This window comes from Liolophura sinensis, chromosome 8, assembly GCF_032854445.1.
Source record: "Liolophura sinensis isolate JHLJ2023 chromosome 8, CUHK_Ljap_v2, whole genome shotgun sequence".
Lineage (NCBI taxonomy): Eukaryota > Metazoa > Mollusca > Polyplacophora > Chitonida > Chitonidae > Liolophura > Liolophura sinensis.
The window spans coordinates 45,777,216-45,800,208 of NC_088302.1; the positions used below are offsets into that span (position 1 = coordinate 45,777,216).

At 37.7% G+C, this 22,993-nt stretch overlaps 1 protein-coding gene across 1 annotated transcript in view; it reads right to left on the reverse strand.

The window, feature by feature from the left end:
• Positions 1-22,993, reverse strand: part of LOC135472160 (C-Jun-amino-terminal kinase-interacting protein 4-like) — a 68,744-nt gene that overhangs the window by 15,812 nt on the left and 29,939 nt on the right. Inside the window, 13 exon segments of the mRNA XM_064751527.1 lie at positions 8,182-8,217; positions 10,546-10,731; positions 12,099-12,125; positions 13,327-13,440; positions 14,044-14,215; positions 14,496-14,647; positions 14,957-15,024; positions 15,394-15,474; positions 15,832-16,072; positions 17,595-17,663; positions 18,212-18,283; positions 18,733-18,951; positions 20,576-20,753. Of these exon segments, the coding sequence (XP_064607597.1) occupies positions 8,182-8,217; positions 10,546-10,731; positions 12,099-12,125; positions 13,327-13,440; positions 14,044-14,215; positions 14,496-14,647; positions 14,957-15,024; positions 15,394-15,474; positions 15,832-16,072; positions 17,595-17,663; positions 18,212-18,283; positions 18,733-18,951; positions 20,576-20,753 (1,615 nt within the window).

A 22,993-nucleotide genomic window follows, 5' to 3' on the forward strand; every position in this document is an offset into this window, starting at 1 on the left:
CAGTTATAATATATACATTGGCGTCATGTTGTTTTATGATTATTTAAAAATGGCTCTTCATGGTGAAATCTAAACGGAAATTCGAATTAACGACATGAAGTTGAATTTTCAAATCAGGTTGTGTTTATAAGATATACAAACCATGCATGTCCAGTTGTTGCTATTCAACTACCAGTAACATGTTTTTCTTTATAATGTTATTTACTTTTAAATATACTATTCCCAGGGAATTTGGCAAAGTGGTTTGACACCCATTCTGTTGTTCTGTATTCACTATTCGCCACCTGAAAAGGGGGGGGGGGCTCTGTTGTGAGCAAGCGACGCACGGCTCGGTGCATTCTGAGTACCTCTAACCCCTGGTGTCAAAAGCTGCTATAATCTCGAGAGCGCCTGCGCGAAGACCTGCCACAAGACAAATAGCCTAATACCCTGTTAAAAAAGCCTGAGTCCTCCCGTGTCATTATCGGAAATTGAACACTTCGAAGAGCTCCTTCTATATATACCTCCATGCTCACGTGTTGTCGACCAGCACTGCTATACACCTGGAAGTGAATCCCTGAATCCATAGGTATACAGGCAAGCGTTGCCATCTGCCTGCACATGAATCCCTGTCTCCGTGGGTATACAGATAAAATATCCTCACCTGTAGACTGACCAATCACAAGTCTAGAATTTTCTCTGAATTGTGATAAATGATTGAAAGTTAGTTTAATGGATAGCCGATGCCCAGGAATAGTCCAATGGAAACAACTGTCTATTGCCTGTCCCCTGACAAACCTTATGATGTACCAGAATGACAAGCAAACAAGCAGAGGCTGGATAAAAGTACCTCACCGTACTGGTTGAAGGTCCGTCGTCTGCTGCATGAGTGATGACTTTAATAGATACCTGACTCTGCCAGAATCCACATCAAAACTGACAGTAAACAACACAGCCTTATTGTTTGGAACAGCCACCTTGCAATAAATATTATCCACTTGACCCAGGATTTTGTGCACATAGCAGACACACAAATCATATTCACAGTAAAAATCATAATGATCATATTGGTAATCATGAGACTGGTAACATATTTCACTCACAGAAGTCCATGACAACTCTGGTATATGATGGATTTGTGAGTATCAACCACAAAGAAATGCGAGTGAGCTAACCAATCAATGAGAAAATCATACATGCACAAGATGAACGGGTGGCATGATTGTTTCAGCGTGTGAGTGACTGACTGTATGATTCAGAGTAAACATTTATTTTTTAGTTAGCCAGACTGAAAGGCTTGGTAATCTTGTGAGTGACTGATTTTCTAATTTTGGGTAAACATTTCCTTTCTTTGGCAAGCTACATAGGTACTGTTTATGATACAAGTGCTTTTTAGAACAGATAGATGAAATGAAGTCAATCTGACCCAAACCATTAAAAGGGTATTCAAATAAACACAAACTGGATAGAATTAAGGTTCATTAGTGTTAGTCAGAAAACCTGGGACATAAACCGTGGTTTACTTCACAAGGAGCAACTAAAACAGTTTCACAGTGTTAGATAAGGGTGTGTGATGTGGTCTGATGTTCAAAAATAGAAAAGTAACATCAAAGGAACACTTTCCTTTCCCAGTGATGACTGAAAGAAACACAAAACTCAGCGCTCTGTGCCATTAAACACTTGCAAATAGTTTTGACAGAAAAGCAGAATACACCAGCGACCTTTGAGGAAAAAGTTAAAAAAACATACCGAACAAGATCTGTCACGAAATCAATATGGTTGCCATGGAAATGGCCACAGGGATGTTATCTAACATGATTCTCGTACACTGTCAGTATAACCTTTAATTGTCAAACAGGGCTGCCTTCAATATTCAAGTAAATCGCATGTGTCTAAACATAGATTTGAACAATCTGGATATTTTTCCATTCAACCTAGATGATTAAAAATGAATTAACCCCTAATAACCTAAACACAAAACTAAAAAAAAAAGTTTTGGAAAGACAACATATGTATCTCATCTTCCAAAAATCAACCAGTTCTTTAGTTCTCAGAAGATGATCAGGTTACAGGACAAATAAAACCACTGACAACCCGGCTACTTCCTATAAAGTTCAATGTAATTAAGCTACAAAATCAAGTTGATTAAAATGAAAGCACAAGATTACTAACTGCTTAAATGTTAAAATACTCAGAAATGGATGGACAAACCACAAAAGCTGACCAATTTGTAAAGGCCACTGTAATTAAATTTCAAACTAAATTTAAATAAATTTGGCACATTTCTTCTGGAGATATTGCATGGACAATGTTTTGGCCTGCTACCACATCAAAATACTAACAAACAGATGCACAACTAAACTCTAAAAACTGAATTGACATAAAAAAAATGGCATAACTAAATATAAATGACAATTCACTTGCAATAATCATCTTTACAATGGGTAACTGATGATACAGTTCAGGTTCCAGTCATAATGTATCTTACCATGAAAAATATAACTGTTCTGTGTTTCCAATGATTACAGAGTTATAACTGGAAACAAATATTAGGTTGTGGGTATCCTAGAACATGAAATCTGATCTGAGCATTCATTCCACAAAGCCATTTCTGACTTAAGTCAAAATCTGAAATATGCCCGTAAAGCTTATTTTGCGGCTTTAAAAATTAACATTCAGTCCACCTCAACAATGTTCTCTTCAGACAAATGTGTCAAAATTTCAACCTCCAGTACCAAATACTAAGCATCATAAGGAGTTTTTAAATTCTGAAAAGGCTTTATGCAATCAGCCCCCGGATTCTAGGAGATATATTGTAGACAAAAGTGTCTTAAAGACAAATCCATAATAATACGGATATATGGGGGCAAATTTCTCATACCTTTTTCATACATGAAATCTGGATTATAGTGCCCTAAGGTGACATGATTTATGAGAAAAATTACAAAAATTTGATTAACAAAATTTTAAGAATGCTGAACCAGATACCACACACCATGAACATCACACATTTATTTCATTAAGTCCTAAACTTTGAAACAGCTTTGTGGAATTGGCTCTATATTTTTTCCTGCATTAAGTGTTATAAAAAGCGGTAAAATCTGATGCTGCTAATGGAAAGAATGCTAAAGCATTGCTATGGTCACCCAGGCTTCATCACACTACAAATACATGGTAAGAGCTTTACTAAACTTAACACTTCACACCTAGCAACAGAGTGCTCTGGTTTTTGAAGCCACTCAAAAAGCTGTGCATCTGACATGAGCAGAAAGCTGTGCTAGATGTAAAAAAAAGGCAAGTTTGATGTAATATATCTACCAGAATGCCAAAAGGACTGCATTCCTGTTGAATAATTCAGACTTTTATAATAAGCCTTGCAGGAGAAAATGAATCCAGCAAGTACAACAGAATCATTACGTTTTTCTATACCAATGCTGATTTACAAGTAGCTTTGAATAAATGCAGATGGGAACAGGTAGTGACTCACAGTGGTCAAAATCTAGATCAAATTTAAATGGACAAGTTTGAGAGCTCCCATGTCTTTCTTGAATCTCTCCTTGCAGGAGTCAATGAGAAAAGCACAACATGGAAAAGTAAAAACACTGGTGAATTTTAATGAAGCATGAAAGCAGTGAAGCCCCATTAAGTGATCAATTTTATGGGTAAAGGTGTTGGCTGCGGAGACTTTGAGACTCATAGGGAAGGCACTAATGACCCAACACAAAAAAAAACAAAATGACGTTATCAAGGCAAAAAAATGAATCCAAGTTGTCCGTTAGGATAAAACATAGTTAGAACAGGAAGAAAGACTCTGGGCTTGCTGACAACTACAGCCTAAATATTGACAATGTTTCATTACCAGCGATAACCATAATTCCAGGCTCACTTAAACTGTCAGATCTGCGGCTGGCAAATCTGACAAGGTTAACTATGGAATGTGTCAGTTTGCAGCAAGATTCAGCCACCAGAGCAGGTTAGCAGGCACAAAAGTGACCGACTGGATTACAGGAAAGGCATTAAACAAGATGTGAGGCTGCAAACTCACAACATTCCTATGCAATGAGCATATACAACAACCTACAAGGAGCTGTAAAGACCATCATAATTGTTGCAGATATCACCCCAGGGAAATAAGCTAAAGAGCTGACCAGTCAACTTCTGAAGCCTACAAAATCAATCCTCATCCAAACATTACAGTTTGATGAGCGTGAAATTGTCAACTGGGTGACAGAGAAGAAAACTTGATCCAAATGAAGGGTGACGGTTTTGTCAATAATTCCATATTACCCTAACTAAGTTGCTCTAGGAGGCAGTCCTGTTTATAAAAGGGCATTGGTTAATGGGACTCATCCTAGTTAAATGCTGTCTGGCAGTAAACTAAACTAAGTCATCCAATCAACTGTCACCTGAAAGCATACTGAGATGTTATAGACAGATGAAAATATGCTGGTTCTGGGATCTTATAGACAGATGAAAACATACTAGCTCTGACATCTTATGGACAGCATACTAGCTCTGAAATCTTAGATCTTACAGTCAGCTGAAAGCACATTGCCTCTGAAATCTTACACTCAGCTGAAAAGAATACTGGCTCTGAGATGTTATAGTCAGCTGAGAGTATATTGGATCTGAGATCCTACTGACAGATGAAAATATACTGGCTCTTAGATGTTATAGACAGCTGAAAGCATTGGCTCTGGCGTCTAATGGACAGACGAAAGAATACTAGCTTTGAGATCTTACAGTCAGCGGAAAATATATTTGATATGAGATCTTATTGACAGACGAAAGTACACCTACTCTTAGATGTTACAGACAGTTAAAATCGTATTGGCATCTACAGAACAGACGAAAGCGTATTGGCTCATGGATCTTATGGACAGCTGAGAGCGTACTGCTTCATTAATCTTATAGGCAGATGAAAGCATACTAGCTCTGAGATCTTACAGTCAGCTGAAAGCATACAGGCTCTGACACATCACAGGCACCTGAAAGCAAATAGGCTCTGGCATGTTACAGTCAGCTGAAAGCATACTGGAGCTAGGATCTTATAGACAAATTGAAGCATGCTGTCTCTGACATTTTATAGGCAAACTGAAGCATATTTGCTCTGAGATCTTACCATCAGTTAAAAGCATAGTTAGTCTGACATCTCTCAGTCTCAAAATCAGCTAAAACCAGAGCCACCCTGAATGCCTACACAATCTGTTGAAGCAGACAGTCAATTAAAGGAACACAGTCAGTTAATAAAAGCATACAGTCAGCTGAAAGTTTAGAATCAACTAAAATCATATATATGGTCAGCTGAATCTTAGAGTCAGTGAAAAGCATACAGTGAGTTGAAAGCTTAGTCAGCCGAAAGCTTGGAGTCAGCTAAGAGCAAACAGTCAGCTAAAAGCATAGTCAGTTGAAAGCTTAGAGTTGGCTGAAAGCTTGGAGTCAGCTAAAAGCATAAAGTCAGTTGAAAGTTTAGAGTCAGCCTAAAGCTTGGAGTCAGGTAAAAGCATACAGTCAGCTGAATCTACATGTATACATGAAACTGCCCCAACATAGAGCTCTATGCAGGAGCTTCTCTGGAGGACAGCAAGTCTCTACAGTATGTATAGCACTACATAACCCAGACAATGTCCAGCTAATTGAAAGGAGAGACATGATACACTTCTGAAGCAGAGTAGAGCTATCAGCAGCCAGGTCGAGCTGGGTGATTCCTCGATTGGCAGTCGCTGGGTAGTCAGAATTATCTGACACTACCAGCCAGGTGTAATGACACCCTGTGGTGGCAGTAGGGGAGCAGACCTAGAGTTATACACCACTGATCCTGTCCTCTACAGCTATCACTCAATCCCAACGGGTTGATGATGAAAGGGCCTTAACCTGGCCAGCTGAAAACAGCTTCAGGGTTGCTTAAAAATGAGCTGTTGTCTCAGACCTGAAGCAGGAGGGTTAAAGAATAAACAGCAGAAATGAAAGCTATGATCTGGGCCCTGCATAAGAAGTGCTGATTTAAACAACGCTGATGGTCTTGCATATAGAAAGAAGCAGCTTCTTTTTCCTTTCAGATGATACAGAGCTTCTGATAGTCTGCGTGAGATATTAAATGAGTACTTGCAATGGTAGAAAAAGGTAGCCAATAATTGAGATCATGGATTGAGAAATGTTTCAAAGGGGTCATCAGCAGAAGAAATTGGCAGGTAATGTGAGCAACACTGCAAGAGATTGATTAGGTCTATCCACCAATAGAGAAGGCACAGATTAAAACACACTCCCCACTGATCCCTTGATGAGACTTGACCTCTTCCAACAGAGGGAAAACCACAGGAGATGCACAGGGGGTCGTGTAATTACTGATGGGATACTAAGCTTCAAACCAATCAGCTACCAAGAATTTATTTCTGCAAACAATATTAGCCTTTCCACTGAAATAAAATGCTTTGAAATTCTTCAGAGAAAAAGCACCCTGTTATAAACATCTTCAGGTCTAACAAAACATGCTCTTCAACAATCAGAGAACACTTACATCTCAGACCCAACTTATTATACTATGAAGCTAAATGCTGCCCTGGTGATCGCAAGTATTTAAGTTGATAATCACTCATACAATGTGATGGCATTTAACTCATATAAGCATGAGGAATCAAGCACAGTATGACCACCAATTTCAAGACTTCAAGCTGATGTTTTAAATATTTGAAATCCTTCTGTGACTTGTACAATAACAAGTTTAATAGCCGTGTTAACACTTTTAAATTTCAACTTTGTTTGAAAAGTTATTGGGATAAGTCAAGAGGTATATGTAACTGTGTCAACTCTGGAGGCCGCTAGGAAAAGTTAATACTATTACAAACAAAGCCTTCTGTGACTTCATGATTCATGCTTCTATGACTTCATCTTTAGTCAGTAAATATGCTTTCACAGTGCTTCAAATTTTTATATAACCTATTCAACCACTAAAGTACATATTTAAGTGGAATTTATGCATACAATTATCATGAAAATGACACTAAAAAATGATTTATTTGTGCCACTTAAGATGCACGCTTCATAAAACTGTGCAAATTATTTCTCTACACCTCATAGTTCTCTCAGAATGTTTCAGCTATTGGTCGCAGAGGTGGCTGAAAAGGTTTAAGAATTTAAAAATATATACATAAAATTGAAACTGAAACTTTTATTTAAAGAGGGTACAAGTAATTCTGTCAAAATGCACAAACTGCTCTTCTGAATGATATTTGGGGTTTTGATAACATTCACTTTGTTGAAACACAACACATGAATTATTCCTGTCTTCTGTCATGACAACATCTTTATAGAGATGAGGCACAATGGCTGGGGACTGAAGTAATGACATATAATCTTTTGAAAAGTCATCATTCAACACTAGTTTAACTGGTTGAACTAAACTGAACAGATCTGAAATGAATTATTGCCAGAATTACAGCCTAACCTATAGAACTAATGACCATGGGTGTCTATGGCCTGCTTGAACTATACAGCCAGACGGGAGCATCTTACTTGTCTAAGTCTGACATCTTACAGTCAGCTGAAAGCATATTGACTCTAAGATCTTACACTCAGCTGAAAAGAATACTGGGTCTGAGATGTTATAGTCAACTGAAAGTATATTGGATCAGAGATCTTACTGACAGATGAAAATATACTGGCTCTTAGATCTTATAGACAGTTGAAAGCATATTGGCTCTGGCATTATTTAAGTCCACAAAATGCACTATTTAAGTCCACAAAACTGCGTTACAAATAAAACATTTTACAGTATGTATTTCAGTGTGAAAACATTAAAGATTGAAAGTAATGTTTTCTAATGTTTACAGATGACTTACACTAAGGTTAGCGAGCTTGCTCTGTCCATAAAACACCAAGCTGACCAGTTTAGCCCTCAGACACTCTCCTGTTCTTGTGATAAATTATTCAGCTATAAAGCCGTCGCGAAAGCAAAAGCCACATTAGGCTTAATTGTTTACAAGCCATCTACAATAGATCCATTAAACTTGTCCACTAGGGACGGAAAGGTTCTATAGGGGAATATCTCTTTATAAAGAAGGCAACCGAAGAAGAGGACTAAGTGCAGGGTGACGGCTATGTGCTAAGTAGTTGTCTCATTTATCAGTCACTCATGGTAAACTGTGTGTGCAGAATTTTAGCAACGAGAGAGGCAGGGTTGTATTAGTGCTATGCCTGAAATACCTGAATTAGGACCACGTGTCCAGGTGCGCTTACCAACTGTAAAAAAAAGTCACGTAGAGAAATAGTAAAGCTTAACATTCAACAAGTAAAAGTGTGTGAAAATCAGCCTTTATCAAGAATCTTGACTGATGAATGCTGTAACACCACACACTAAATACTAGTACATACTAATATATCAACACATCTTAGAGTGACAATTAACTGTGTTTATCACTGAATCATGATCATTAATAAGGGACACTGAAATGAGACCAATGCATTTGCAGGATATGTTGTTTACAAGGATATTGAAGATCTGGTCCCATTTTCAAAACTTTTCTGCATACATAAGTGCATATACTGTTTGTGTTGTACATGAGTACATGCAATACATTGCTAGTTGTTTTGTTTTAAGCAGATGATTGAAGTATATGTAATGCATTTTGTTTCTAGTGAATGATGTAAGTACATGTAATGCATTTTGTTTTTAGAGGATGATGTAAGTACATGTAATGCATTTTGTGTTTAGAGGATGATGTAAGTACATGTAATGCATTTTGTGTTTAGTGGATGATGTAAGTACATGTAATGCATTTTGTGTTTAGTGGATGATGTAAGTACATGTAATGTATTTTGTTTTTAGTGGATGATGTAAGTACATGTAATGCATTTTGATTCTAGTGGATGATGTAAGTACATGTAATGCATTTTGTTTCTAGTGGATGATGTAAGTACATGTAATGCATTTTGTGTTTAGTGGATGATGTAAGCACATGTAATGCATTTTGTGTTTAGTGGATGATGTAAGTGCAAGTAATGCATTTTGTGTTTAGTGGATGATCTAAGTACATGTAATGCATATTGTTTCCAGTGGATGACAAGCACATTTAATGCCTTTCATTCTTGTTAGCAGACATATGTAGGTACATGTATATGTTACGTTTTCTCTTTAGTGTAGCCGGTATCTGACATACATGTAGGCACCCTGTCTTGGTTAGACATCATAAGTACACATAATGCATCTAGTGGACGCTTTAGATCTCTACGAGTTTCCAAGGCTCACTGAACGAGCAATGTGAAGTATAAAAGGCCTGGTGACACTGCTCACAAGTGATAGCCCTGGTGTCAGTGCTCCACGTAACACGCAGCAGACCATACATGTATGTGGACAGCATGACACGCACACACTTATATATTGATCTTGTTCTCCACTGTAAACTACAGCCTGGATGTACATGTACGGTACAAGAGTACTTTGTAAAGCTTCCCTTAACAAACAAAAAAAAAATGAAATGATCCAAAGCCATCACTACTGGATCAATTAAGATGATTTGAGTGTTGAAGCCAGTCATAATGAAGGCTTTGGCCAGCCGAGCACTAACAATGACAGATCAAACGAACATAGTTATGAGGACAAATGGGCTCTTTATTGCTCAGCTGAGTGATGGAAAAACGATAGGCTCTGAACGCTGGCAAATAAAACCACTCCGACCCTTTTTCTTTTCGTAATCCATTTCCCATTCTGTCAGGAGGCAGTTATATGTGATCTAGCATGCAAACTGTTCATGTAGATGAATTTGGCCAAAGTAGTTCATGGAAAATGGGAGATTAGTGCCTGGAATGAGATGATAATGATGAGGAAAAGCTGATGAAAACTGACGGTGGATAAGCAGTAAATGATGGCGAGCAGAGAGTCAAATGGCTATGGCGGCATGGTGGCAGACAGGGCCAGTCTCAGACAGCAGGGGAATCAATAGCCAGTCGGCCTGTGGAGTGCTCCCTCACAGCTGTGCACGCATACATCGCCCTGTTTTTACTCTGATTAGATCCGACTTGATCCCTTTTTCTTAAATCAATACTGCCAGTGGTGTTCTAGCTACAGCCAGTCTACCTCACCAGACATATCTACCCATGTCATTTGTGACCTCATCCTATACAAACTTAGACTAACATTCTTCCTTTTTCTTACCCTCATCTAGTTAATCTCTAAACTCCCCACCTTCAAATCAAAGTGCACGTATGAAATCTTGGCTGAAAAAGAAATTCACACTGCACATTTGTCTGCAGTATTAGAGATTATTCTCCTCATGAATTCTGGTTTGCATTCATCTGAAAATGATTACTTCATAAATACATGGCAAATTATCTACTCAGAAGAACATAGAGAATTTTTTCTTAACTAACCAGATCAGCTACAATGACTTGTCACTGGTTTTGTCAATAAAAGTCCCACAATCTTTAATACCACTTTTGATCTCTTTAGTCATTTTGACATTACTTCTGACCATTTCAGCTATGATATTCTTTCAACATTCAAGTTGTGCCTAAGCGAGACGATGACATGCATATAATAGCAATGATCATGAAGGCTGAAGATGCACTCACCTGGAACTGCAGCAAAGAACTTGACCGCGTCTCTGTGACCATGGAAGGAGAGTTGAGCCTGTGCCATGGAACAGTAGGGGATAAAACTGCCAGGGGTGATGCTGTCATTTTTGTTATCACTGTACACTCGTATGACCCCACCCGGGCGTCCACTACTCACTCCTGATGTAATTTGCTGTTTGTTACCTACACAAACAAAACAGTATTCATGTTAGCACTAAACAAAATCATCAGTTAGCAACTTCACAGGTGATAAGCACCGAAGTTAGGAAATGACTAAATTAATTAAATGGAATTTATATGTCTTTAAACCATAGTGTAAAGCAAGAAACATCAGGTTTACGAAACCTGCTTTCTAAATCTACTTCTAAACACTAGAGATAAGTTATCTTAATACACACTGCCTGTTAAATCCTGCCATAAGATTTGTAGTCCAACAATCATTCACTCAACAGTTTGCAGTTTCTGAGTAATTGTTCACATTAGGATTCTGATGTATGTAGTTATCTCTATGTGGTATTTAGAAGCTGGTTTCAAAAAAAATAAAACCAATTTATGGATAAGCGTACAGGTTTGCGAGAACAAGGTAACCAACTAGCACTGTGCAAGAAAAGCCACCTAAGTGATATCTACAGATGTCTTAGTTCCAAAAAAATGTTTAGCCTCCTACACTATTGAGTACCAAAACTAATGAAGCTGTATTTTAAAATAAAACATGATGGTTTACCAACAAAAAGTTTGGTTGTCATATAATTTCCCTTCATTGAGAGACATGAGACTTCTCATGCAAGTTTTTGATGTACATTTTACAAAGTATCCTTAATATGCACAAGCTTGGAATCAGAACTTTCACTGTGTTTTTTCAGATATGCACCCCTCCCCGTTCTTTTATTTCAGAATAATTTTCAGTTATGTTTTGAACCTTATGCACTCAAAAACAATGCCTGATATGTGATTCATTGTTAAAAATTAGGAGCATTGCACTGAATTAAAATAAGGTTGCACTGGTTTAATATACTGATAAAAAATAATTTTTCATACAGAAAAATTATACACCTTATCAGAGATCTTAGAGATATTAGAAGCAGAATAATAATTGCCCAGATTACTACAAATGTGTAGTTAGTATTATTAACATTCATTCACAAAAACTTTTACCAAAGTTTCACTGTAAGCAACATGAAAATATTAGTTACAGGTGTTGCATAACAATAAGTGTTAATAATCCTTGTGCTATCACATTAGAAATCACAAGCAATGCTATTTTTCAAATATACCATTTCTTTGAGGCAACAGAGGAGAAAGCTTAATTTTGGCTTATCATCAAATCCATGTTATTCAAGCATGGGTGGTCAAACAAGTAGCAGAGGGCAAAGCCAAGAGGAAGTAACTCTTATATTGGCTCACTAAACAGAGTTATCTCCTACTTGTACTAACATACACTGCATGCCACAGTTCAATAAGTGCCCTCTGACTTTTATAATTCATGACAAAGCTCAGACTGGGAGAAATGAGAAAAAGGAGGGCAGCGAGGTAAAACAAAAAATGAATACCTCCAAGAAAATGATCCTCGTCATCATCTGTCAATTTTTATAATTTGTTTTCAATGTTATGAAAGTTATCATAGAACAAATTTCATTCATGAAACAGATGAATACTCAACAATAATAAAAACAGTTGAACTACCAAAGGTTGGTCACAAGCTGAGGCAAACACAGTTAAGATATTTATCATGCTCATATACTTACCATATTCATCTAAAACGAGCCAGAAGAAAAACAAACATCTTACTAAAAATGACAAACGAGCACACCTATTTTATACATAGATAAGCACCTTAAGGATGAAAAACCACTCTAAGTACACAAAGGGTCAGCCAAGACAAAAGCAATGTCATGCTTTGTATTTTCATACACTGATTATAGACATTTGTGTTCAGTTAAATCACAGAAATGTAATGGTGAATATGCTCCAGATTATAACTGTACGAAATATATTCTGAGTTAAGCATGGATTTACCTAGTCTGTTACACGAACACTGATACATAAATGTTAAAATCTATACTAATTCTTTTTATGACAATTTTGCCTTATGTTTGTAAAGGGGGAAAATGCATATAAGCACACTCAATTTTCACTTTTTTGCCATATTTTTAGTTTTAAAGCATAAAAACTAACCAAATCAAGAAGCCAACCAATACTTGTACATGCTTGTTGTTTTGGTAACTGCCTGGATGGTATATCTGCATGTATAGTTGTGTATGAATGTATGAAAAAGCTATTAAGATTACAGGGATGTCAAACAAGGTACATATTACTGTTAAGTGCTGAATTAGTATCTACATCAAACTAATGACAGTTCGTGTGTATATAGCATGCACAAATAAAAATGCCATGTGAACACCGATAACTGCTTGCTTATATGTCTGTAATTAAACCTAATGGTGTGCAAGTGTGGGTGCCACCACATCAGGCCTCTCTTTTCTTGTGTTACTGCCAAAGCTGGTCACTTGCCATTTTAACTGTTATAAAGACAAAATAAATTTCCTCATGTCTTCTCAGCAAACTGTTGAATATGTTATCTGGAATGCTGATTATCCATATGTAACACTGTACATCTCACAAAATGTTGTGTATATGGTAGATTTTAACTTAAAACAAGTTGTATACATTTTCTTCACCAAGTCAAACAACACTGCAACCGTTAGTAATTAAAGCATAGTGTGGGAGGCATGCACTATTTCTCCAGGTGTACTCTTGGATAGGTCAACTGATACTTACTTTCTGAGAGGGGCACAGATATAATCACACCATTGCCTGTTCCAATCCACAATCTCTTACAGGCTATCAACATGGCTGTGATCCTCACAAATGAGAAGCCCAGTTTGCCAGTACCTGGAAATATAAGAAATAAAGCTACTTGAAGACTGCTACTACTTGATACAACTACAACGCAAGTCCCATCGTTGACTTGTGGTTCAAAAGAGACTTTACACAATACAGAAGTATGGGACAGTCATGCATTCTTGTTTAGTCACAGAAAAGTTTATAACGCAAAATGAGAAGAAAGAAAAGTAATTACAAAACATGATTTATGTATGAACAATCAAAGAAATACCAAACCATCAGTGTAAACTTACTTTATGTTTAACCAACATAACCATCAATTGCAGGGATATACCAAATAAGTCTTAAAATCTACACAATTAATATTCCACAACATTTGCAGTCATATTTCTTATTTTACATCCATGGCTCACACAAGTCTCAAAAATGTGACAAACTTAAATCATAATTCATTCATTCTTCACAGAAGTGATGACACATTTATCTGGTTGGACTTAAAAAACATTACCAAAAAATATGAGCAGGCTTAAACATGGTGCAGGGCACATGATCAAGGTACTCATAGTTAACTGTGTAGCATCAGCCATTGAGAAATTACTTAAGACAAGCTCTTTGGTCAAGTTTCATACACACACTCTCATAGGGTCGTACCTAACATTTTGCTGACATAGGGTTCAATGTCAACATCCTGGAGATGCTGGTGAGTGTAGGCGTGGTAGAGACGTAGAGTACTGTCCAGGCGTATAGACACCCACACCCCATCCCCAATCCAACACAGCTGGCGCACCTGACTCTCCTTCCTCGGGTGAGCGTCAAAGGTGTTCTGTAGATAAACATGTGTCAAAATTGTGTTGTTCAGAAAAAAAAACGCTCTTCTATACGATGAGTTTTGCATGGAAACAGGTATTATCTGCATTATACACCAGAAGTTTTACAAACATTGCATGTACATGTACATGGCTAATCACATTTAGGTCTTAAATCAGATTATTAGTACTAAATTAACCAAAATTATTACCAGCTCTGTGTGTATGTATGATAGATGTAAATGTTATCATACTCAGAGCACATGTTGAGATGTCAGACAGTATGTAGATACTCACCACAATGCTCATATGTTCTGGGTCTATGACGTGAATAAGGTTCTTATAACCGCACCACACGTGTTTGCTGGCCACGATTGTCATGCAGCGGATAGACTGTCGGGGTCGACCAAAATCCAGGATGTGATAGTTCCTTAGATCCCACTGACCATCTGCAAGGGACAGACAAGTATAAAGTCTAATCGGAAATACTTCCATAAATATTTCCATATAGTAAGATCTTTAAACTTTACACATGTTAAATCATCTTTACTTTTGTATTAATTTTTACATGTACTATGGTCCAGGCATTGACATTTATACATTTATAGTCCTATGTATTATTTAAGAGTATTTGCCATTCACGTGCACTAACCAGAAACCTATATAGAATTTATATAGGTAGTGAAATACTTGAAACACTTATTACATAACCCAGCCCACATAAGTAAATCCTGCCACATGGATGTACAGGTGCTCACCAGAGGCCCTGTGGAAGAAGGCAATAGTTCCATCAGCCAGGCCAACCATCACACGACCCTTGATGTGTCTGAAAACAAGACAATTTGTTTCTTTGTGAAATACTTTGTAACCAGAATATAACCTTCTGTCAAAGATCTATTGTAGGACAAATTTCCACATGAAAATACTTAAGCTATTGGAGGACACAATCAGTTTTACATTGATATTAAAACCAAAAGCATGACAAAGAGTGTCTGTTATCAGCCACTTCAGAATAAGTAACTTTAGTACCTTCCAGGGCCCAGTTTCACAAAGTAGCATACAACATCTCTTTATTTTGTACGTCTCTATTGCTGCACCATTGTCCTAAATGTGTGCACATTGTACATGGACGACATCTTTGTGAAACTGGGCCCAGGTTCTATCACTTTTATGATTGAGAGGACATGGTACTCACACAATGCTAAGGACTGCTTCTCCCAGCTTGACAGAGTGTAAGCATCTCTTCCACTGAGCCACAGATGAATGGACATACAAGCTTGAAATTCAAACAAAAACATTCTGCAGCTATTGTAATTGAAACATTAGAATTTTCTGAATTAGTGTCAATTTACATTCACAATGACACAATGGTCAGACAGACACTAAGACAAAATAAAGGAAACTACTTCTCACACCTCATAATTTTGTTAGACAAGCACAAATAAGCTAACCCTGTAATTCTTTATAATAAATTTTCTACAAAAAAAGTGTGCATCTCATGCTTAAAAAAAATGTCTTGTGAAGTACAAAACATATGTGTTATCAAAATAAATCCAAACCAATTGTAACAGTATGCATGTGTAATAAAAATGTACAGAAATTGACTTATTGGCAAACTGAGGCACGATTTTACCTTCCACTTTGACAACCCATCCACATGGTGGGAAGCACACTGCTCATCTTCTCTATCTCTTCATTCTGGAGATCATTAGCAGAAGGGGAGGTAATCCCATCTTTTACCAGCTCTGATGGCTCATTTAACATTCGTTTCTCAGACTGTTCAAATGAGGAGGAAGAATTTGGAGTGGTTGTCCCAGATGATGGTGGGGAGCCTGTGGCTTTTAGAATTGTGGCACCAGTAACACCAAGAGGATCTGTAGTTTGAACAACAGAGAGAGTTTCATAAACAGAGATCACAAAGAGGTGAGAGAACTGGTACACTTGTATACTTATTTACTTATTGAATTGTTGCTCAACACCATACTCAAAAATTTTTCACCCAGCCCTGAAATTTTCAATGAACATCTTGAAATGTAACTGCTGTATTTTAAAATATCCTTTAACTGCCTTGACTAGAATATATGTTCCTTGAAATAGTGGTTCTGAGATATGGAAACTCTGTGTTTGTCTGTGTAAAACAACCTAATGTAAAACAGGCCCATGTAAAACATACCAAACTCATGCCAGGCAAATACATGAACATGGATCTTTGTCAACAGCTCCCAATACATCAGATGCATGAATCAACTCAATCCCAACTAAAGTGCCCAATAGAAGACCAGCAATAATTCACAAAACAACAAGCAATTGTGAGTCAGTTATCAGCACATCAAGCCTTGCCCAAACACATGACAAAGTGATGTGTGCTTAGACGAACACAACAATCTCCACAAATATTCAAACACATACTTTCTGATTCAGAACTTTGTCTTTTTAAGATTCCTACCAAACCCATTATATAATACAACAGAAAACTAAAAAAAAATTGTAAGAAGTGTATGTATTTCATGTGAAAGAGAGTGTTCCCTAAATAAATGTGTACATGTTAACTAAAGCCATAATAATAATATCTGTATTTATCGAAGTTAGCTCAGTCAATTTATAATGAAACTTTTCTTCCCGAAGGCCTTCACAGAGAAAACAAATATATCGGAAACATGTACTTCAGTGTCCTATCAAAAAAAAAAAAAAAAATCCATCAATATAAATATTTATATTAAAACAAGATAAAGCACCATTTAGCCATGTAATGTTGGCAATGTCTTCGATATTTTCAGATTCACAGCCAGGTCTAACACAGTCCTGGTTGTGACTAAATTCTTCATCTGTCCACTTTGGGGTGTGGACATTGTGGAAATTTTCACCATAATAAAACCATTTGTTCATTCCATATGTGTTTGAAAATATGTGTAATTATGGGCAACCCCTTTCAATGTCACAATGTTGCTTGCACAGAGGAAATTAGGGGTATAGATATAGGGAATTTTCCTATATCTGCATTTACAGCCATTATTGATACTGACTTCCCATAATAAAATTACTAAAATATTAACAATATATCAGTCACTCAACAACTGTCCAATAATACAGGATGTCATAAGCACTGTTTTTTGTTAGCCTGGAACTTTTGTAGTTCACCTGATTACTTGACTTTATAGAGATCCATAATTTCACCTTTTAAAACAAAGAATCAAAACAATGTGCACCTGTGTGAGTTCATAAGTTCAATGAGCCATATGCAACGCTTGTTGGACTGAAACCAAACTGTATACTCTCCACCACCTACTTAAAAACAGTTTGCAAATTTAAAGTAATAGCATATACAATGTATAGCATCTCCTTTCTTATTTTATGGCATCTGAAGGAAATGAATCCTGTTTTACCGTGTGCACTTACCTTCCTCACTTTTCTCACTGTCTCCCGAGTTCTCAACTGCATTATCACTAGGCGCCATCTTGTTAGAGTCTGAGAAGTGATGTAAAATAAGAGTGCAAAAGGTGTACCAGCACCAGCATAACTATAACTTAAACCCATATCCAGTACCAAATCACCCCAAATCTTTGTGCACATGCAGTTTTTATTTATTTATTTATTTATTTATTTGATTGGTGTTTTACATTGTACTCAAGAATATTTCACTTATACGACGGCGGCCAGCATTATGGTGAGAGGAAAACGGGCACAGCCCAGGGAAAACCCACGACCATCCGCAGGTTGCCGACAGACCTTCCCACATACGGCCGGAGAGGAAGCCTACATCAGGTGGATTTGAACTCACAGCGACCGCATTGGTGAGAGACTCCTGCAATAACACGCTAACCAACTGAGTCAGGGAGGCCCCCTGCAGTTTTTAAGCACACGTGCGTGGGTATATGAAATACATGTGACGTCAACAATGGTATGATATAACAAAAATTCCATTTTACTTCACTCTTGAATATATTGTCATATTTTTTTGGCTTGATCCTCAAATCACTGAGCCAGTGATCTAAAGGGCCATAACCGGTACCCACCTCCATCATCTGAGAGTGCTTGTACTGCTGCAGTCATCTTGGCAACATTAGCTTTAGCGAGTGGACTTGATTCTGTTAAATAAATGAGCATGCCCATGTGATAGCACCAAATGATTATGTGGGAATATGTGATCTGGCATCTCACCTATCAAATACGTACATGTGAATATGTATACATGTGTGTGATATGTGACAGTTAAATACAGCATATATGTCAGGCTTGTTATACAGCAATCACTCCACAGATAAGTAAGCATGCAAATGTGGCCCATGTTAAATGCAAAACTGCTGCAAAAATACTGCAACAGAATTTACATTTATATCTGTATCTATAGGTTTGCTGTATGAAAAAAAAAAAAATATGCAACAGGTTCTAGCTTTTGCAGTGATCATATGTTTGACAGACAAATTGAACACAGGCCTTAGCATGTACAAAAATACTATAGCATGTAGCAATAGCAATGGTTTACCTTCTGCATTCAAAATGCCAGTCTTAGAATTATAATCCTGATTAACTTTACCTCTAGAGTTGGGTGGAGAGCCAACAGGTGAAGCACTTGTACTACCATTCTGACTAGATGGACCAGTGGCACATTTGACAAATGTTATCCCCCCTATGCCAGCCTCCTCCCCTTGATTATTGGTCTGGTTCTCGCTGACTGCATCTGGCTGTTTTAGGCCAATGTTCTCCTTTTGCCATTCGGGAATTTCCTTCCTTGGGTAGTCAGACTCCATGGCTCCTGTATCAATAGTTTTACATGTAATTAACAAACCAACATTCACATAATTATAACAAATTCATATTGCGTAATAATTTATATTTATTTCTCACTCTTCCTCCTACTTTCATGAACAGAATCCTTAATTTATACATGCACGTAATGAAGTTTTTTCTGTTCACATCTTTTTATGTCAGCATTTTCAGAATGTTTACACATATCATTACGTATTAAGCAAATGCATATATAACTACTGGTTTTCCATAATGGGAGAATGTTGGAGGATCCTGTCTTCTACAATACTTACTGTGCATACCTTGTACACTAGAAATGGGGAGATGTTGGAGGATCCTGTCTACCACAGTACTATCTGTGCATACCTTTACACTAGCAATGGAGAGATGTTGGAGGATACGGTCTACCACATTACTATCTGTGCATACCTGTACACTAGCAATGGGGAGATGTTGGAGGATCCTGTCCACCACATTACTATCTGTGCATGCCTGGTACACTAGCAATGAGGAGATGCTGGAGGATCCAGTCTACCACATTACTATCTGTGCATATCTTTACGCTAGCAATGGAGAGATGTTGGAGGATCCTGTCTACCATAGTACTATCTGTGCATACCTTTACACTAGCAATGGAGAGATGTTGGAGGATACGGTCTACCACATTACTATCTGTGCATACCTTGTACACTAGCAATGGGGAGATGTTGGAGGATCCTGTCCACCACATTACTATCTGTGCATACCTTTACACTAGCAATGGGGAGATGTTGGAGGATTCTGTCTACCACAGTACTATCTGTGCATACCTTTACACTAGCAATGGGGAGATGTTGGAGGATCCTGTCTACCACATTACTATCTGTGCATGCCTGGTACACTAGCAATGAGGAGATGCTGGAGGATCCAGTCTACCACATTACTATCTGTGCATACCTGTACACTAGCAATGGAGAGATGTTGGAGGATCCTGTCTACTACATTACTATCTGTGCATACCTTGTACACCAGCAATGGAGAGATGTTGGAGGATCCTGTCTACTACATTACTATCTGTGCATACCTGTACACTAGCAATGGAGAGATGTTGGAGGATCCGGTCTACCACAGTACTATCTGTGCATGCCTGTACACTAGCAATGGAGAGATGTTGGAGGATCCGGTCTACCACAGTACTATCTGTGCATACCTGTACACTAGCAATAGAGAGATGTTGGAGGATCCGGTCTACCACAGTACTATCTGTGCATGCCTGTACACTTGCAATGGAGAGATGTTGGAGGATCCGGTCTACCACAGTACTATCTGTGCATGCCTGGTACACTAGCAATGAGGAGATGTTGGAGGATCCGGTCTACCACAGTACTATCTGTGCATGCCTGGTACACTAGCAATGAGGAGATGTTGGAGGATCCGGTCTACCACAGTACTATCTGTGCATGCCTGGTACACTAGCAATGAGGAGATGTTGGGTGATCGTCTCCGTACAATACTAACTGTGAGTACCTGGTACACTAGCAATGGGGAGATGGAGGACCCTGTCTACTACAGCACTACCTGTGCATACCTGGTACACTTGCAATGGGGGGATGTTGGAGAACCCTGTCTACTGCAGCACTAACTATGCATACCTGGTACACTAGCGATGGAGAGGATGTGAGAAGACGTCACACGGAATGACTCCAGGAGGTCACCAGGGTTGTTGGCATCAATGACTGTGACACGACTGTAGGAGTTTGTGCTGGTGCAGATCCAGACAAATGATGACATCTGCTCATTCTCAGACTTCTGTACATTCTTCTCATGCTCCTGAAGAAAACGGCACATACAGGGAGACATTATAACCGGCTGATGCAAGGGCAAATATAAGTAACATGCATACTAGTAAAGCATGTGGGTGAATAACAATAGCACATACTAATAGTTTCTTCTTTCAATTAACACCATGCAAATGTTATAAATATTATGCATTTAATAAGACAGAACTGTACGTCACATTTAATGGGCAAGAGCTCTTTATAAGCCATGCATAAAGGTTAAAACAGTATTAATGTAAAGGATATTAAGATGCGATCATTTTAAAACTATGAAAATATTGTTTGCCACCAAATTGTTCAACCTTTTTGAGCATGTTAAGAGTATCGCATTCTCCCAAACTTTATTTGCAGAGGTTACACGTTCATGGGAAATAATCCAAGGATAAAAGCTGCCATAGCAGAAATAGCCATCATTCCAATGCACAGAAATCAAGAGTTCTTTGTGACCTAATTATTATACATTAAATTAGCATACTGACATAGCATTGCATCTGTATGGACAAGGTGTATTTGGTGGTTACTACAGAAAAACATACTGTAGGCAAAGATATTTAACACAGTAGCACAGGTAAATACAGATTATATTTTTTTGTTAGTGCGGTTATGTGGATGTGAGCCAGCCCAACACAGCATAAACAGTGTCTACCAAGCATATGATGTGAAAAAATCAAATCAAAAGGTGTCTTGCATGCGTAAAAAAGCTACAACATCAGCGATGAACTACAATCAGCAGCTATGTGCACAATGAACTAGAGCTGTAAAACCACGTCCAGATTTTCATATATGGTAGAGATGTAATTACTGAAGGAGCACCTTGGCCGGATTACAACTACACAATGTTCACATCACTGCTGACACATTGGGGCACATATTATCATATCTCTGCGGTCAGTAATATGCAGTGTGGCCTGCTGATTTCCTAACTTTTTTCATACAAGGCGCTGTGCACATTATACTGCAACAAGGTGAAATGATTTACAAAACTAAAGCTTCAGATGTTACCCCAACATCTCATCACGACATTTCAGTGGCAGCAGTAAGAATACTCCTGATTAACAAAGAGAATTCTAGTTCTCCAATTTTCAGTCTGTAAATGCACTTGAAACTACTCATTCCTAATAGCTGTGTTACAGTTCAGCATCACCCATTACTTACCTTTTAGTACAACCTGACAGCAAATATAATGGACATGACCATACCGTAACATGTGATCACAGAATAACTGAGAGAAGGGTTTAGCCTTAAGCCTGACTGATGCAGTAACTTTTGCCACTTTTACACTTTATAACATAGGGCAACAAAAGAAGTGTGCCGTTAAACAATTGACTTGAATCTTGTCAACCATTACCAAGTTCATGTAGATCTGCAAGGATTCGCAGAATCTGTTTATGAAAGATAATCAACAGCTTTGAATCCAAAAGTGGACTCCAGAATTGCAAGACTCTCATTCCCTCAACATGGATTGTCCACTGAGTGAACAGACTGACCAGGAGACATAGGAGAATGTAAACTAGACAGCTCAAAAATTTTGATGAAATTTACTACAACGATCATTTAGAAAACCAATTAGACACACCATCTCAGCACTTATCATCAGTGGAAATACATTGTACTTCTTTAGTAATCTGGATTTGACAGAGTAGCTTCCCTTGGTCACACCATTCATGTACTATTTTAGGACAGAGTAGCTCCCCTTGGTCACACCATACATGTCCTATTTTGTGTTCACTTCAATAAATAGGTGAGTGCTGCTAAATGCTGTCACTTTCATTTTCATGAATTTCATCATCAGAATACTTTAGTGGATATAATTCAATAAAGACTGGTAAGGGTACTGTTCTCCCTCTTTAATGTCTAGTGTACATGTGAAAGTGTCTTAAAAGGAAGTTCAAACAGTTTCACTGAAATATTTGCAGTCAAGGTGGACATTTATGTTACTGAATAAGTACAGTTGGGAATGGATATAAAGGTCACATACAGGATGATTATGGATGAAAGACAAAGTAAAAAGTTTCTGTTGAAATTTGAGTTAATGAATTAGTGTCACTATGAATTGATAAAGAGTGTAAGTTTATGCAAAGACCACATATAGTATAGTTATTACTGGAAAATCAAAAAAGTAAATTTATAAAGCATGTTTATTACTAAAATCGCAGATTGATAACTGATGAAAAATTAAAGTGCAAAGTATGTGCTGAAATCCACACCTCCTTCATTATCATTTTCCAGAGA